Source organism: Colossoma macropomum, unplaced genomic scaffold (genome assembly GCF_904425465.1).
Source record: "Colossoma macropomum unplaced genomic scaffold, Colossoma_macropomum, whole genome shotgun sequence".
NCBI classification, from domain to species: Eukaryota; Metazoa; Chordata; class Actinopteri; order Characiformes; family Serrasalmidae; genus Colossoma; species Colossoma macropomum.
This window is the reverse complement of record NW_023494806.1, coordinates 27,034,135-27,047,086: the sequence shown is the minus strand read 5'-3', so window position 1 is coordinate 27,047,086 and position 12,952 is coordinate 27,034,135. Positions and strand designations below refer to the sequence as shown.

At 38.2% G+C, this 12,952-nt stretch overlaps 2 protein-coding genes across 3 annotated transcripts in view; one reads left to right on the top strand and one right to left on the bottom strand.

The window, feature by feature from the left end:
• The window catches only part of LOC118827256 (zinc finger protein 501-like), a 30,378-nt gene extending 22,783 nt beyond the window's left edge, over positions 1–7,595 (bottom strand). Inside the window, exons 1-2 of one of the 2 annotated variants that reach the window (XM_036598548.1) lie at positions 7,145–7,595; positions 1,656–2,731 (exon numbers count right to left, since the gene is read on the bottom strand). In XM_036598548.1, the coding sequence (XP_036454441.1) occupies positions 1,656–2,629 (974 nt within the window). In that variant the 5' untranslated portion in view covers positions 2,630–2,731; positions 7,145–7,595. Of the gene's footprint in view, positions 1–23; positions 2,732–4,192; positions 4,214–7,144 lie in introns of those variants that run through there. The other variant, XM_036598547.1, reaches the window with a different exon arrangement.
• Positions 1–12,952, top strand: part of LOC118827255 (zinc finger protein 239-like) — a 76,772-nt gene that overhangs the window by 42,055 nt on the left and 21,765 nt on the right. Inside the window, exon 4 of the mRNA XM_036598546.1 lies at positions 1,231–1,251. Within this exon, the coding sequence (XP_036454439.1) occupies positions 1,231–1,251 (21 nt within the window). The remainder of the gene's footprint in view (positions 1–1,230; positions 1,252–12,952) is intronic.

The window sequence follows — 12,952 nt, the reverse complement described above, 5'->3', positions numbered from 1 at the left end:
TTTCATTTAACACTTCTCTCACTTCTTACCTTCGTACAAAAGAAATACAAGCATATTAAATACAAACTTCCTTAAAAAATACAACATGAACATAACGTTGAAACGATAAAGCACATATTCACTGTATACATACAACAAACCTCCCTTAATGTATAACTGTATAACTCCTCTGAACCACAATGCTTATTTATACAACTGTACAAATATTCATATCATCCTATTACTGTAAATAATAGTGTATTTCCTCTGACTCTGCATAAAGGGCCTTTACATATTACATATTCATCTCTTTAGCTCCTTTCACATTAGCTCTTTTATAACTAATCTCTTGTATATTCTATTTGTTCTATTTTAATTCATTGTTATTTGTCTTTTTTTTTTCTTTTTAATGTTTCTTATCATCTGTGGACTGGTCTGTTTAGTATGATATATGTGTGCCCACCCCAAGACTAATTCCTTGTATGTGTAACATAACAAAATAAAGTGATTCTGATTCTGAAGTAGATGACGTTATGTTATATAGCATGGCAGAATACTTTAAACAGCTGTATTGCTAGCCAGTTTTAAGACTGTTTAAGATTTTAAGCTTGTTTAAAGTTGGGTAATTTACCACAGCATGACTAAAATCAAAATTAAGAAATGAAAAAAACACCTATTCATAATTTCTGTGATGCAATATACTCCAAAAACTAACAACAATGAAGAGCATACAGTGAATTAAAAAAAAATAAGTAGTTATACTTTTATGCAAATTATATGTAAATCAGATCATCTACATATAGAATTGCATACACATTTTGACTCATCAGTACAAATCAAAATTATTATAATGCAGACATGGATTGGTTCTGGAACATACCTGAACAGTGCCATTGGTGAGATTTGGTCAAAAGACTCATGTGTCCCTCATGCACATTCTACTGTCAACAAGAGTCGCTCTCGGTAAATGTCCACAAATGGTCACCTTTCACTCAGTTCTACAATAATGAAAATACCCAGTTCCAACTAGTCGAAATACTATAGACAACAATCATGTCTGTTAGGATAGACTGGAGATGGGCACAGAAGTCCTTATCTCATGTCACAGCACGCTTCTTAGGGAACAATCACTCTCCAAGTGTCACAAAGCGCATCAACAGTCTTTAAAGTCTCTGAAAATAGTGATACGAAGTTCATGGATGAGTTGTAGCTTGGCCTGTATGCAACTTTAGGCCACATAGAACAGGTAAGAATAGGCCATACTGAGGAGAGGTCACAGTACATCACTCAGATAGCTTGATGTCTTGCAGTGTCTTGCCCACCACAGCAAAAACTTCACTGTTGCAGTCTTCCGAGTCATATCTCCTTTGTTGCAGCTTCTCGATTGTTTTCAATGTATATTACAAATTAAACTAAATTTATGGGGAATCTGAAGTACCACTTTTTCCCATTGGTGACCAGGCTGTAGGCTTGACTTGGTATTCAGCACAGGAAATTAGATTTCATTTTCATGCTCATGTTTCAGAAAGAGTGTGAAACAACAATAAAACAGTTTGAAATCTAGGCTGGAACCACCATTCCCTTGAGACTTTGGAATGTGTTATGGTTACACTCATTACTGCCCATTTCCACCACTGCTCTTAGTGCACTTGTGTGTTGTCACAGTACTTGAATGCCTAAAGCTCTTTCCACACTCTGAGCAGTAATACGGCTTCTCTCCTGTGTGAATACGCTGGTGTTGCTGGAGATGACCCTGTACAGTAAAACTCCTTCCACATTCTGAGCAGTAATACGGCTTTTCTCCTGTGTGAATGCGCCAGTGTTGTTTGAGATGACTCTGGCGATTAAAACTCTTCCCACACTCTGCGCAGTCATATGGCTTCTCTCCTGTGTGAATGCGCTGGTGTTGTTGGAGAGAACTCTGCTGAGTAAAACTCTTCCCACATTCTGAGCAGTAATATGGCTTCTCTCCTGTGTGAATGCGCTGGTGTCGATGGAGTGAACTCTGCTGAGCAAAACTTTTCCCACACTCTAAGCAGTGATATGGTTTAACTCCTGCGTGAATAAGCTGGTGTGTTTGGAGATTACTCTGTTGAGTAAAATTTTTCCCACACTCTGAGCAGTAATACGGCTTCTCTCCTGTGTGGATGCGCTGGTGTTCTTGGAAATGACTCTGACGGCTAAAACTCTTTGCACACTCTGAGCAGTGATACGGCTTCTCTCCTGTGTGAATGAGCTGGTGTTGTTGGAGATGACTCTGACGATTAAAACTCTTCCCACACTCCAGGCAGTGATATGGCTTCTGTCCTCTATGAATGCGCTGGTGTTCTTGGAGATGAGTCTTTTGATTAAAACTCTTCCCACACTCTGTGCAGTGATACGGTTTCTCACCTGTGTGAATGCGCTGGTGCTGTTGGAAATTACTCTGTTGATTAAAACTCCTTCCACACTCTGAACAGTGATACGGTTTCTCTCCTGTGTGAATGCGCTGGTGTTGTGTGAGATGACTATGTTGAGTAAAACTCTTCCCACATTCTGAACAGTAGTGATTTTTCTCCTTGCTGCACTTCTGTGTTCGTCTGTCAGATGTGTTCATGTGGAGGGTACCAGATGACATTTGTTGAGTAACGGAATGTCTTCTGGATGCCATATTCTTATATGTCACCTGTTTTCAGCAGCATTCCACTTTGTGGAATGTCCTTACGTGTTTACAGAAGCACATTTAAGACTTGAAACAGGACATCATATGTTTCTGGAAAAAGAAAAAAGAAAATTTTAACTCAATGTGAAATGCAACAAAAGTAGTCTGATCCAAATCCTGAAACTTCCACTTACAGCAACTGGCATAAAGTGTAAAGAAAGAATAAACTTCCAACAGACATAGAAAAATATTAATACTTATTAATGAATCTTTTCAAACAGACTATAGACCACTGAAGGTGTGTCGTCATTCTGTAGTCATGCCCATATTGGAAACTCCGGAGATGGATTTGTGATCCCTGACCCTGTGATTAACAAAAGGATTCCAAACTCAGTATGTTTTATCCTTTGCTTTACAAGGACATTAAGGAGCCAAAATATAAATTTTGCTGCATGCATTAAATTTTTTTTTCCCCCCTCACAGCTTATTTGACTCTTTAGGCCTTAATCCAAGTGATGTACAGCCTATTTCTGAGCATAATAAATCATGTGATCCTTCAAACATCCTAGGATGCTTACACTTCATAGCAGTGAGCTCATCTGAACAGCTGACTGAGGACGTGAAACTAAAGACTGACTCTTACAAAGCAAGAGAATATAAAATATATCTGAATAGCTCCTGCTATAAACTTCCACTATTTGAAATGGCATTAAGAAATGAAAGGCAAGAACAATAATTGAAGTCAAGACAAGCTCTGCAAGACCAAGAAATATCGTTTTTCTTTGAAAAAAACTGCTTGTAGACTGGTCAGGTATGCAAAGCAGAACCCCCACCTCACTGCCAAAGACCTGCAGGAAGATTTAGCTGGCATGGGAACAGTGATGCAATCACTTCAGCGACAATCATTATTGACTCTGAGGGTGCCCAAATTTTCACACATTTTCACACATTCTTTTGGGGTTTTTTCCCCCCTACAATATATAAATTTACAATATATATTTATACAAATATTTATAAATATATAAATATAAATTAAGCAATAAATGGTAACACTGCAATTAAATTTGTAGAAATACGTTATATTTAAGTTTATTCCATGCAGATGTTACATTTCATTCAGGAAATCAACAAAACAGTTCATCTGACCAGGGGTTCATAAAGTTATACTGCTGTATAAGAAACATTCTGCCAATGTTATGGCCAGACTGTGTTTGTTTTGTATTTCTCTTTATTGTCTGTATTAAACATCAGACATATATTCTTCAGGGTTGGGGTGTTACAACCCCAATGGCCTAGAATCCCTTCTGTGCGATGTTTGGGCGTTGCATGTTTTTATTTGTATGTATTCTTTTTTATTTAGGCTGCATTACATGAATGTCAGTAACTGCCTGTGAGGGGTGCCTGTAACAATGCTTTGATGTGCTGGAAGGAGTGAGGACACTGGGAGCAGGGTATAGATGCACAGAGCTTTCTTTTTATTCCACAACACAAACACTTAAGCTTTTCAGCTTGTACAACAAAATAAGAACTGCTTCAATTGTGACTTTTCAGCCTCAGTTCTGCTCAGCTCACCTTGTGTCTCTCCCAGTTTCCGCCTGCCTACTGAGAAAAGACATAAGTAGGTTTGCGATAACAACACACAGGTGAACACCATCAGCTTCCTCCACCTTCCACAATAAATCTTGGACCAAGAATTATAAAGTTCTATCTGACATTTTATCAAAATTGACTTATGTACAGTACAATGATGTAGTGCTGAGTGCTGATGTGTTTTTTTTATTTTTTTTTAACATTGTAAAGTCTGTATTATTAAAATGTTCCTCTTTAATAATCCCACATTAAAGCATCCAGTCAGTGCCTCTGATGAATGTGGGGGATAACCAATCAATTATTTTTTTTTTTTTACCCAAGTCCACAAACTCAGCAATAAAAAACTAGCAACTAAAAACTACTTTGTTTAAGAATAATTTTGTTAATCTACCAGGTTAAAGCAGACCTACAAAGGTGGTCTGCCTCTTTCTTTAACAGTCTGTTAACATGAATATATTTGCCCAGATTTCTTTTTCTCTTCTAATGCCTTTTTATTTTTTTTCAATAAAAGCTTTCTTTATTATGATGGATAAGATTATATTGTCTTTTATTTGGTCAGGAAAAAATTCCTAGGGTCAGGTTTGGTCAGGAAAAATTCCTAGGGTCAGGACAAGTACTCTTCAAGTATCCCAGGTTAACAGGGAAGTTGGGCCTTCCTAAATTAAGATATTATTATTTGACAGCAAATTTACAGAAGGCTTTATTCTGGATTCATAAACCTGAACTAGACTGGTGTAAACTGGAAGCAAATTCCTGCAAGACTTTATCCCTTCCAGCTCTGATGTTCTCACATCTTCCTTTATCTGCCAGGCAGTGTACTTCAAACCCAGTGGTTTTATCTACATTTAAAATCTGGACACAGTTATTCCAACACTTTAAACTTGGTAATATGTCATTAAATGGACCTTTACTCAGTAATCACCAGTTTACCCCCTCCAGGATTGACTCTGTGTTTGGTTTTTGGAATAGACTAGACATTTCTCACATTTTTATTGGGGACACTTTTGCCAGTTTTGATCAGCTATCTTAAGTTTGGCTTGCCCTATAATCATTTATTTTGCCATGTTTCATTTTGTATATTTGATAAAAGTCATTGCTTAACCTTGTCTCACTTACTCTCTCAAGATTTACTGGATGATATTTTGGGGAAAAAAAAACTTTTTTTATTTGTAAATTATATAAACAGTTATTACTACAAGGGGGATGACCCACAATCACATGTTTGTGGGAAAATGAGATGGGAATTGTGTTCCAAGATACCTGGTGGGGAAAAGCTAGGTTTGAAGTTAGTCATCTGTCTTCTTGTGCTCATCTCGATCTTTATACAATCAAATGTGTAAAACATTTGTGTAAAACAAGACTTTCCAAATACATCCCAGAAATAGATCCTATTTGTGACAGGTGCTTACTAGCTCCAGCTGATCTCACTTACATGTTCTGGTCCTACCCAAAACTTAAAAATTATTACTTATTGGTCCAGTTTTTAAACAGAATTCTTAGGGATGTGTGTAGACCCCTGTCCCATTGAACTATTTGAATTATCTCCTTTCTTATTTTCAGCAGTTACCACTTTTGTCCATAAAGTGACCATTTCTGACAGAAAGCCATTCTCATTATTTAATTGCTTAACCACATTATGCACTTAAATCATCTTCTTTAACTTACATTTATTTATTTTTGTCTGTTGCATATCTCATCACATACATCATGACAGTGTTTTTGTTTTGTTTTTTTACTTTTTTTTTCATTTTTCTTAGAGCAACAGTTTTTGCGTGTGTGTGTGTGGGGTGGGTTGTTGAACGTTAATGGAATATCCATATTGTTAATGTTAACTCGCACACTGTAATGTTAGCTGCCAAGCATCCAATAAAAAAAAGATATGTACCAAAAAAAATATATAAAAAACCGTGTCATCTCTTGACTGAACTTGAAAAAGAAAGTAAGGGAGTAGAAGTACTTCATTAAAATTAACTCAAGTAAAAGAATTATGATTTAATTCTCTTCCAAAAAGTACCCATACAGGAAAAATGTACTCAAATAGTAAGTATTAGGACACTTTCGTTTTTGTTATTTAATAAAGTTCCACTGCATATAGCCACTTAAAATTAAAACAGGTAATGGTAAAGTCTTTTGAACTTAATCTTATAAATACACAAAAAAGTATGTATTCATAAACATAAACGACAAAAAAAATGGAGAGAGAAAAGTATTCAGACACTATTAAACTATACATATGTAACAGTTAAAAAATAAAATAAATTAAGTTCTTCATATTAATGCTGCTAAAATGTTCTTGTGCAAATTGCACCTAGTGTCATATGAAAGACATTGCCATCAGCTGGGAAGATCTCACGCAACAAGAAACAATCACAGCGAAGGTGAAGGAGCTTTCTAAAGTTCTCAGGTCGCCCGAGGAAAGACATTGGACGTCATGGTCAGCAAAACTGTTTTGATAATATACAGCTGTAATATTCATGGAATCACACCTAACGGCGAAAAATGCAAGATTTTCCTCAGACTGATGACGAGAAAGGTAACAGAGAAGCCAGCAGTCTTTTAAAAAGTTGCAGGACGACCTGAAGCAGCAGGAACAGTTACACAGAGAACAATTAGCAATGAACAGCACCGCAATCACTAAAGCCTGTATAGTTGATCGGTTATTAGGTTGTTAATCCTAGATGGATCAGAATTGGGCGTCTGCTGTGCTGCACCAGCGATCCGGCTGCTGGAGGATTTTGTACAATTAGCAATGCAGGAGGAATAAAAAGGAGCCATCAGCTCACATTACTCACACATTACTATACGCTGCTTCTGTGTTGACGTATCTATTTTAAACCCATCAAATCTTATCTTCTAAACTCAAATGTGTCTCCAGCTGTTTGTCTGAGAGTGAATGAAGAACAGTGAGTGTTAAAGTGTCGGACAGCTTCCTACCTTCAACAGTTCAGTTTTGTTCCTCCAACAACACTGTATGAGCGCGGAGGCGTGGACTGCTGAGCACAACACAACCTTCTGCTTCTCCGCTTTAGTGCAGTTGGAGATAGACAGTTGGTTATAGTTACAGAATTAGCGCCACAACCTGGCCCGAAGCGGCTTCACGCTGGAACCACGATATCACAGAAACAGGCGTAGCGGTCGTTATTTTAAATCCCACCCGTATTCAGTCAAGCCCCGCCTCCAGCGCTCTGATTGGGTAACAGCAAAGGCTCAACTTTGGGCTGAACAGGACTGTTTACCCTGCTGACCATTAGAATCATCAGGATTAAAACCTGATGGTCTTGCTTTCTAATGGGAAATGGCTTAATGGTTACCATTAGAGACCACTAGTTTCTTGTAGGACACCTTTAGATCCCATTTGGAAACCATCTGAAATCAGAACACCTGCTAAACCATATGGTATTAGAATCTATTACACTGTGATATCGACCCATTAGGAAAACAGCGAATACCATTAGACACTATTGGACACCATCAGGACCTTTTAATGGTTTCTATGATTTTTTTTTCAACAGGGTAGAAGCTATTAAACAGCTTTTGGAGAAAGGAAATACAATATAACGAAAAATATAACGGTCTAAACTCACCACAAGAATTCAACCTGAAAATGCATCAGTTTGAATGGTTATAATATAGTTAGAGAAGAAAATATTATTAAGTCCAACTGGTAATTTTTTTCCCCTGGGTTTGATAGTGAGAAGTTGTAGATATTAATGCTTTTATATATAAGTTACAAAAATGAATTCTTGCTTTATCTAAATATCACATTCATTAAAAAACTCTCCATGTATGTCAACACTGCATAGTAGAAGTGAAACGAGCACAATTAATGAAAAAAGACTTGCAGTGTCTTTCCTGTCTCTTTTCTCGTCTCACTCCCTCATTTAACAGAGCTTTTCTCACCTCATGTCTGTCAGTTTCAGCCTCTTGTGTCTCCCTCCTTTCTTTTTTGATGTCTACCATAAAAAACACAGATCTAACATCACGCTTGTTCTCTTATGGTTTAATACCTGGAAGTACATCATGTTAGCTATTAGCAAGTGGACCATAGGAGCAAAGTTACTGGAGTTAATAGGAGTGAACTTACTGCGTCCTCAAAACAAACCTAATATCTGGTTTTTTTGGGGGGTTTTTTTCACATAACGATGAACAGAGAAAAAATGAAAACTACTGCTTGAGGTTCAAATGATTCACGATTAAATGTGGTTCCAGCGTGAAACCGCTTCAGGCCAAGTGGTGGCGCTAATTCTGTAACTGTAACTTTCTCCAACTGCACTAAAGCGGAGAAGTAGAAGATTGTGTTGTGACAAAGATATGTATAAGGTAACCCAAGATGGTGCATTCCTATTGAAGTGAATGGGACGAAAAAGGATTCAGTTCCTGTCTGCGTAAGTCTTGCGTCATCGCTTCGCCCGGGACTGCGTTCCCGGAAATATATTGTCATGGAGGCTCTCGGCTGTATGTGTCTTCACTGGTTGTGCTCAGCGCCTCCGCGCTCATACAGTGTTGTTGGAGGAACAGAAACAAGAGCTGAACTGTTGAAGGTAGGAAGCTGTCCCGACACTTTAACACTCATTGTTCTTCATTCACTCTCAGACAAACAGCTGAGACACATTTGAGTTTTGAAATTAAGATTTGATGGGTTTAAAATAGTTTGGCCAGCACAGAAGCAGCTTCATTCAAACGTGGCTGAGTGAGCTGTTGTGCCAAAATATTTGATTGTTTTATTGATTTATTTATGATTTAGACTGTAAAAAGAATATTTGGAAAACTGTTAAGAGCATTTGTACCATATTATCTAGTGGATGTTACAAATGTTGTTTTCTTTTGAGCCAACTTTGCCTAGTTAGTTCTAAAGACATGTCCCTCAGAAAAACCTTTGTGATTTTTCGTTTATCTCTTGTGCTTCTGTTCTTTTGTATGTTGATGTAATTAAGTCCATTAAATCATTATTAATCATATTATTGGTTTAAATGTAAATGCATTCATAGTCAGGAAAGCTGTAAAGATGAGTCCCCACTACTGGCCTTCATGAGTTTCTCTGATCCATTGTCAGTTTGTGAACAGATAAAGCAGGTCTTACTGTTCACTTATAAAAACAAATATGCAAAAAGAATCCATGTATATTTAGTGACTGACGCACTATATAGACAGAAGTATTGGGACACCCCTCCTAATTTTTGAGTTTAGGTGTTTCAGCCACACTCATTGCCAACAGGTGGATAAAATTAAGCACATAGCCTTACATTGTCGATAGACAAACACTGGCAGTAGAATGGGTCGTACTGATGAGCTCAATGACTTTAAACATGGCACTGTCATAGGATACCACCTCCACCACAAGTCAGTTTGTGAAATTTCTATCCTGCTAGATCTGCCCCTGTCAGCTGCAAGTGCCATTACTGTGAAATGGAAACACCTCAAATCAATAACAGCTTAGTCACAGAGCGGTAGACCACACAGACTCACAGAGTGGGGCACTTGACTGGCCCACACAGAGCCATGACCTCAACCCCATCGAACACCTTTGGGATGAACTAGAACAGAGATTGCGAGCCAGGTCCTCTCGTTCAGCATCAGTGTCTGACCTCGCAAATGCTCGTCTGGATGAATGGCCAAAAATGCCCACGGACACACTCCAAAATATTGTACAAAGCTTCCCAGAAGAGCTGCAAAGGGGGGACCACCTCCACACTAATGTCTATAGATTTAGAATGGGACGTCATGAAAGCTCCTGTGGGTGTAATATGTTGCTGTCCTAATACCATGTAATGTATATGCTGATATTATCCAAGGTGGGTATAATTGTGTAGTTATAAGTACAATGTGGTGAGGAAATCGCAGTTTGTTATAGAACAGTGTGAAGTACTTCCTGAGAGCTGATAATGTCTGGGTGGGGGTTACTGGTCAATGGCTGGTAGATTTAAGAGCTGGTAGGAGTGTCTATGGTAGGTGTTTGAGGTCTGTTTAGAGGGGGTGTAGTGTGTGAGAGCCATTCAGGAGCTTGATGGTCTAGTTCAAATATTCCCAATCCCAATCCTGGGGACCACATGCTCTAATTTTTTGTGAATAAAGTGTGTTAGATAAAGGAAAGCATGAACTTGTGTGTAGTATGGGGTCTCCAGGACTGTGACTGAGATCCTCTGGTCTAGTTCTATAAATTTCCTGAAGACTGGTGGTAATTGATCTTTCACTTTCTCTCCAGACAGCATGAGTGTACAAAAGCTGCGATGGGATGGTAATAGGCTAATATTCACAGTGAAGTCATTCTTTCTGCCGACCTTTACAGTCTAAACAGTAAACAGTACCTCAGTTATTTGAATACAGAATTACTGGTCTTGTTGTTTGAGGTAAAAAGATGCATTTATTTAATGTAGTCAATAGGTCTGTTGCCATGGCAACATCTAGGGGGCAGGGGTTTATATGGCAAACATACAAGTGAGTAATTGTCAACACTTTAACATTTAAAAAGATGTAGGCCTTATATATTTGTTCTAGGCTGCCTAGGCTGTTAGTTTTCGATGTAGTTGATTTTTCATTTGGGAGTGTAATGTATTGGATTGTCATTTGAAAGTCCTTAAAAATGAGAAGAATCTAAATATGTGCCTCGTGTTCTTGTGTTAACGTTACTATACTAATGTTTGCATCATGCACACGTGTATGTGAACTTGGGGTGTAATGACATTTTTTCAGGTTTCATACAGTTTTGATTCTGAGGTCAAGATTCAGTCTGATACTCAATATTTTGTTTGTTAAAATGTGATGATTCTGCAGAGCTCTAATTAAAGAGATTGGTTGGGGTCAAATAAAAAAAAAAAAGTTCACCAGTAGAACTTTTTCAGTGCCGCCCACACCAACCTCCAACAAAATAACCAACCAGATCACAACCTCTGGAATTTATAAGTGCCTCAGAAATAAAATCCAGTCATTTTAGCATTGGTGTGTCAGTAGCATAAGTCCCAACCTGAAGCCTACATTTTGTGGACAACCTTCTAGCCCTCATAACTTCAGAATGGTTTAAGCTACAGACATGGATCACATAAAAGAACACTCAGCAGACCTGGCCCTTACTAGCCAACATGTGATGTCAGCATCAGCGAGTGATTGGGCTCGAAAGAAACCAAAAATCCTGATATTATTCCTCTGCTTTTAGCCTTCATATTCCAACAAAGGGTTAAAACAGCTGCACGAATCATATCACAGCAGTGAGCAGACCCTGCCGTCACAAACCAGAATGATTTAGTCCACCTGTGACCATCCAATCCAGCTCCAAAATCACTCAAAACCCACTCGCTACTGTTATATAGGGTTAAAAATAGTGACATTCACACATCAAGACCACTCAGCAGACCCTGCCCTCACCAGCCAGAGTGGGAAACTCACCAGCTCAACTCAAACCAGCTCTAACTAACCCATAGTCAGAAATCCAGCACCAAACACAGCCAGATCCACTGTAAAACCTGCTGTTCGCTCTCTACTTTCAGTCAGTAATCCAGTTCAGAAAACCACCATTCAAATCCTGCATTTATGTCCATTTAAATGCCCTATTTAAATTCCTACAGCATATGCTGGATCTGGAAATTCTCCTTGTGTCTCAAACAATCCTCTGACAGAGACTCTGAATTTAGTGCTGATGATGAGAAATTTACAGATAAATACAGATAATAACCACACCAACCGTCAGACTCAGGCACATGAGCTGATGTCCTGTCAGTGCATGCTTCACATGCTCTCTGCGCTGTTTCTGCGCTGAGTGAGTGAGGGAGGGGCAGAGTCACGTGACAGAAGACACTGTTCCAAACCACAATTCAAACAGAATCAAAATTCTGTTACACTGTTACAGAATTCTGTTCACAATTACATGTGAAAAAATGGAATATTTGAGTAGCCCAGGGTCTCCTGAAAATAACAACATATAGCATGTGTGACGGTCTCATGGCAGACTTACAACTGCAATTGTAATTGTAACTGACCAAAATAATTACCCCAAATCACCCTAGGGTTCTAAGGGTTAATGCCAGATTTGATGCCTCTGAAATTTATTCCAAATCCACAACTCAGGCAACAGATTAATCAGAATAGGAATCGGGCTTTATTGACCAAGTATATTTGCACATACAAGGAATCTGTTTTCTGTAACACAGAACCCTGCAGTTACTCTGTAAGGGAGAATAGAAGTTCACAGACAGTAACACAGAAGATTTAAAGTTTGGACTTTTGAACAGCATCAAATCCAAACTAGAACATGGACACACAGCAGAAACAGAAAACATGAGCTGAGGCTGTTTTAACTGATTGAAAAAATGCTCACTTAACAGTATTACAACATGCTTATCTCAAGTCAGCAGACTCCAACTACTACTGTGGTTATTTCTGTATTACCATTTGGAAAGACTGACTCTTCTGTTGTGAGTTTGAATGAGGTGCGTTAGTGGATGGTTGTGGAAACATGGTTTATGTTGTGTGTGAGTTTGAAGGGGTAGAGTGAGTGAATGGGTGTAACTAAATGAGATTAACTGCTGCTGCAGTGATTCTTAGGAAATGAGTCCTGTCTCTGTTGGAAACATGCCCCAAAATGGCAAAAATGAAATGACGTGAAAAAAATACAGGTCAACATTTGAAAATGTATACATGCATATTAACACATCTACAATCTTTCACATGAAGTCTGAGGCTAAGTGAATGCAACAGTTTAAATATGATATTTTTACAAATTTACATGCAATGTTACAATTTATTTGCTAA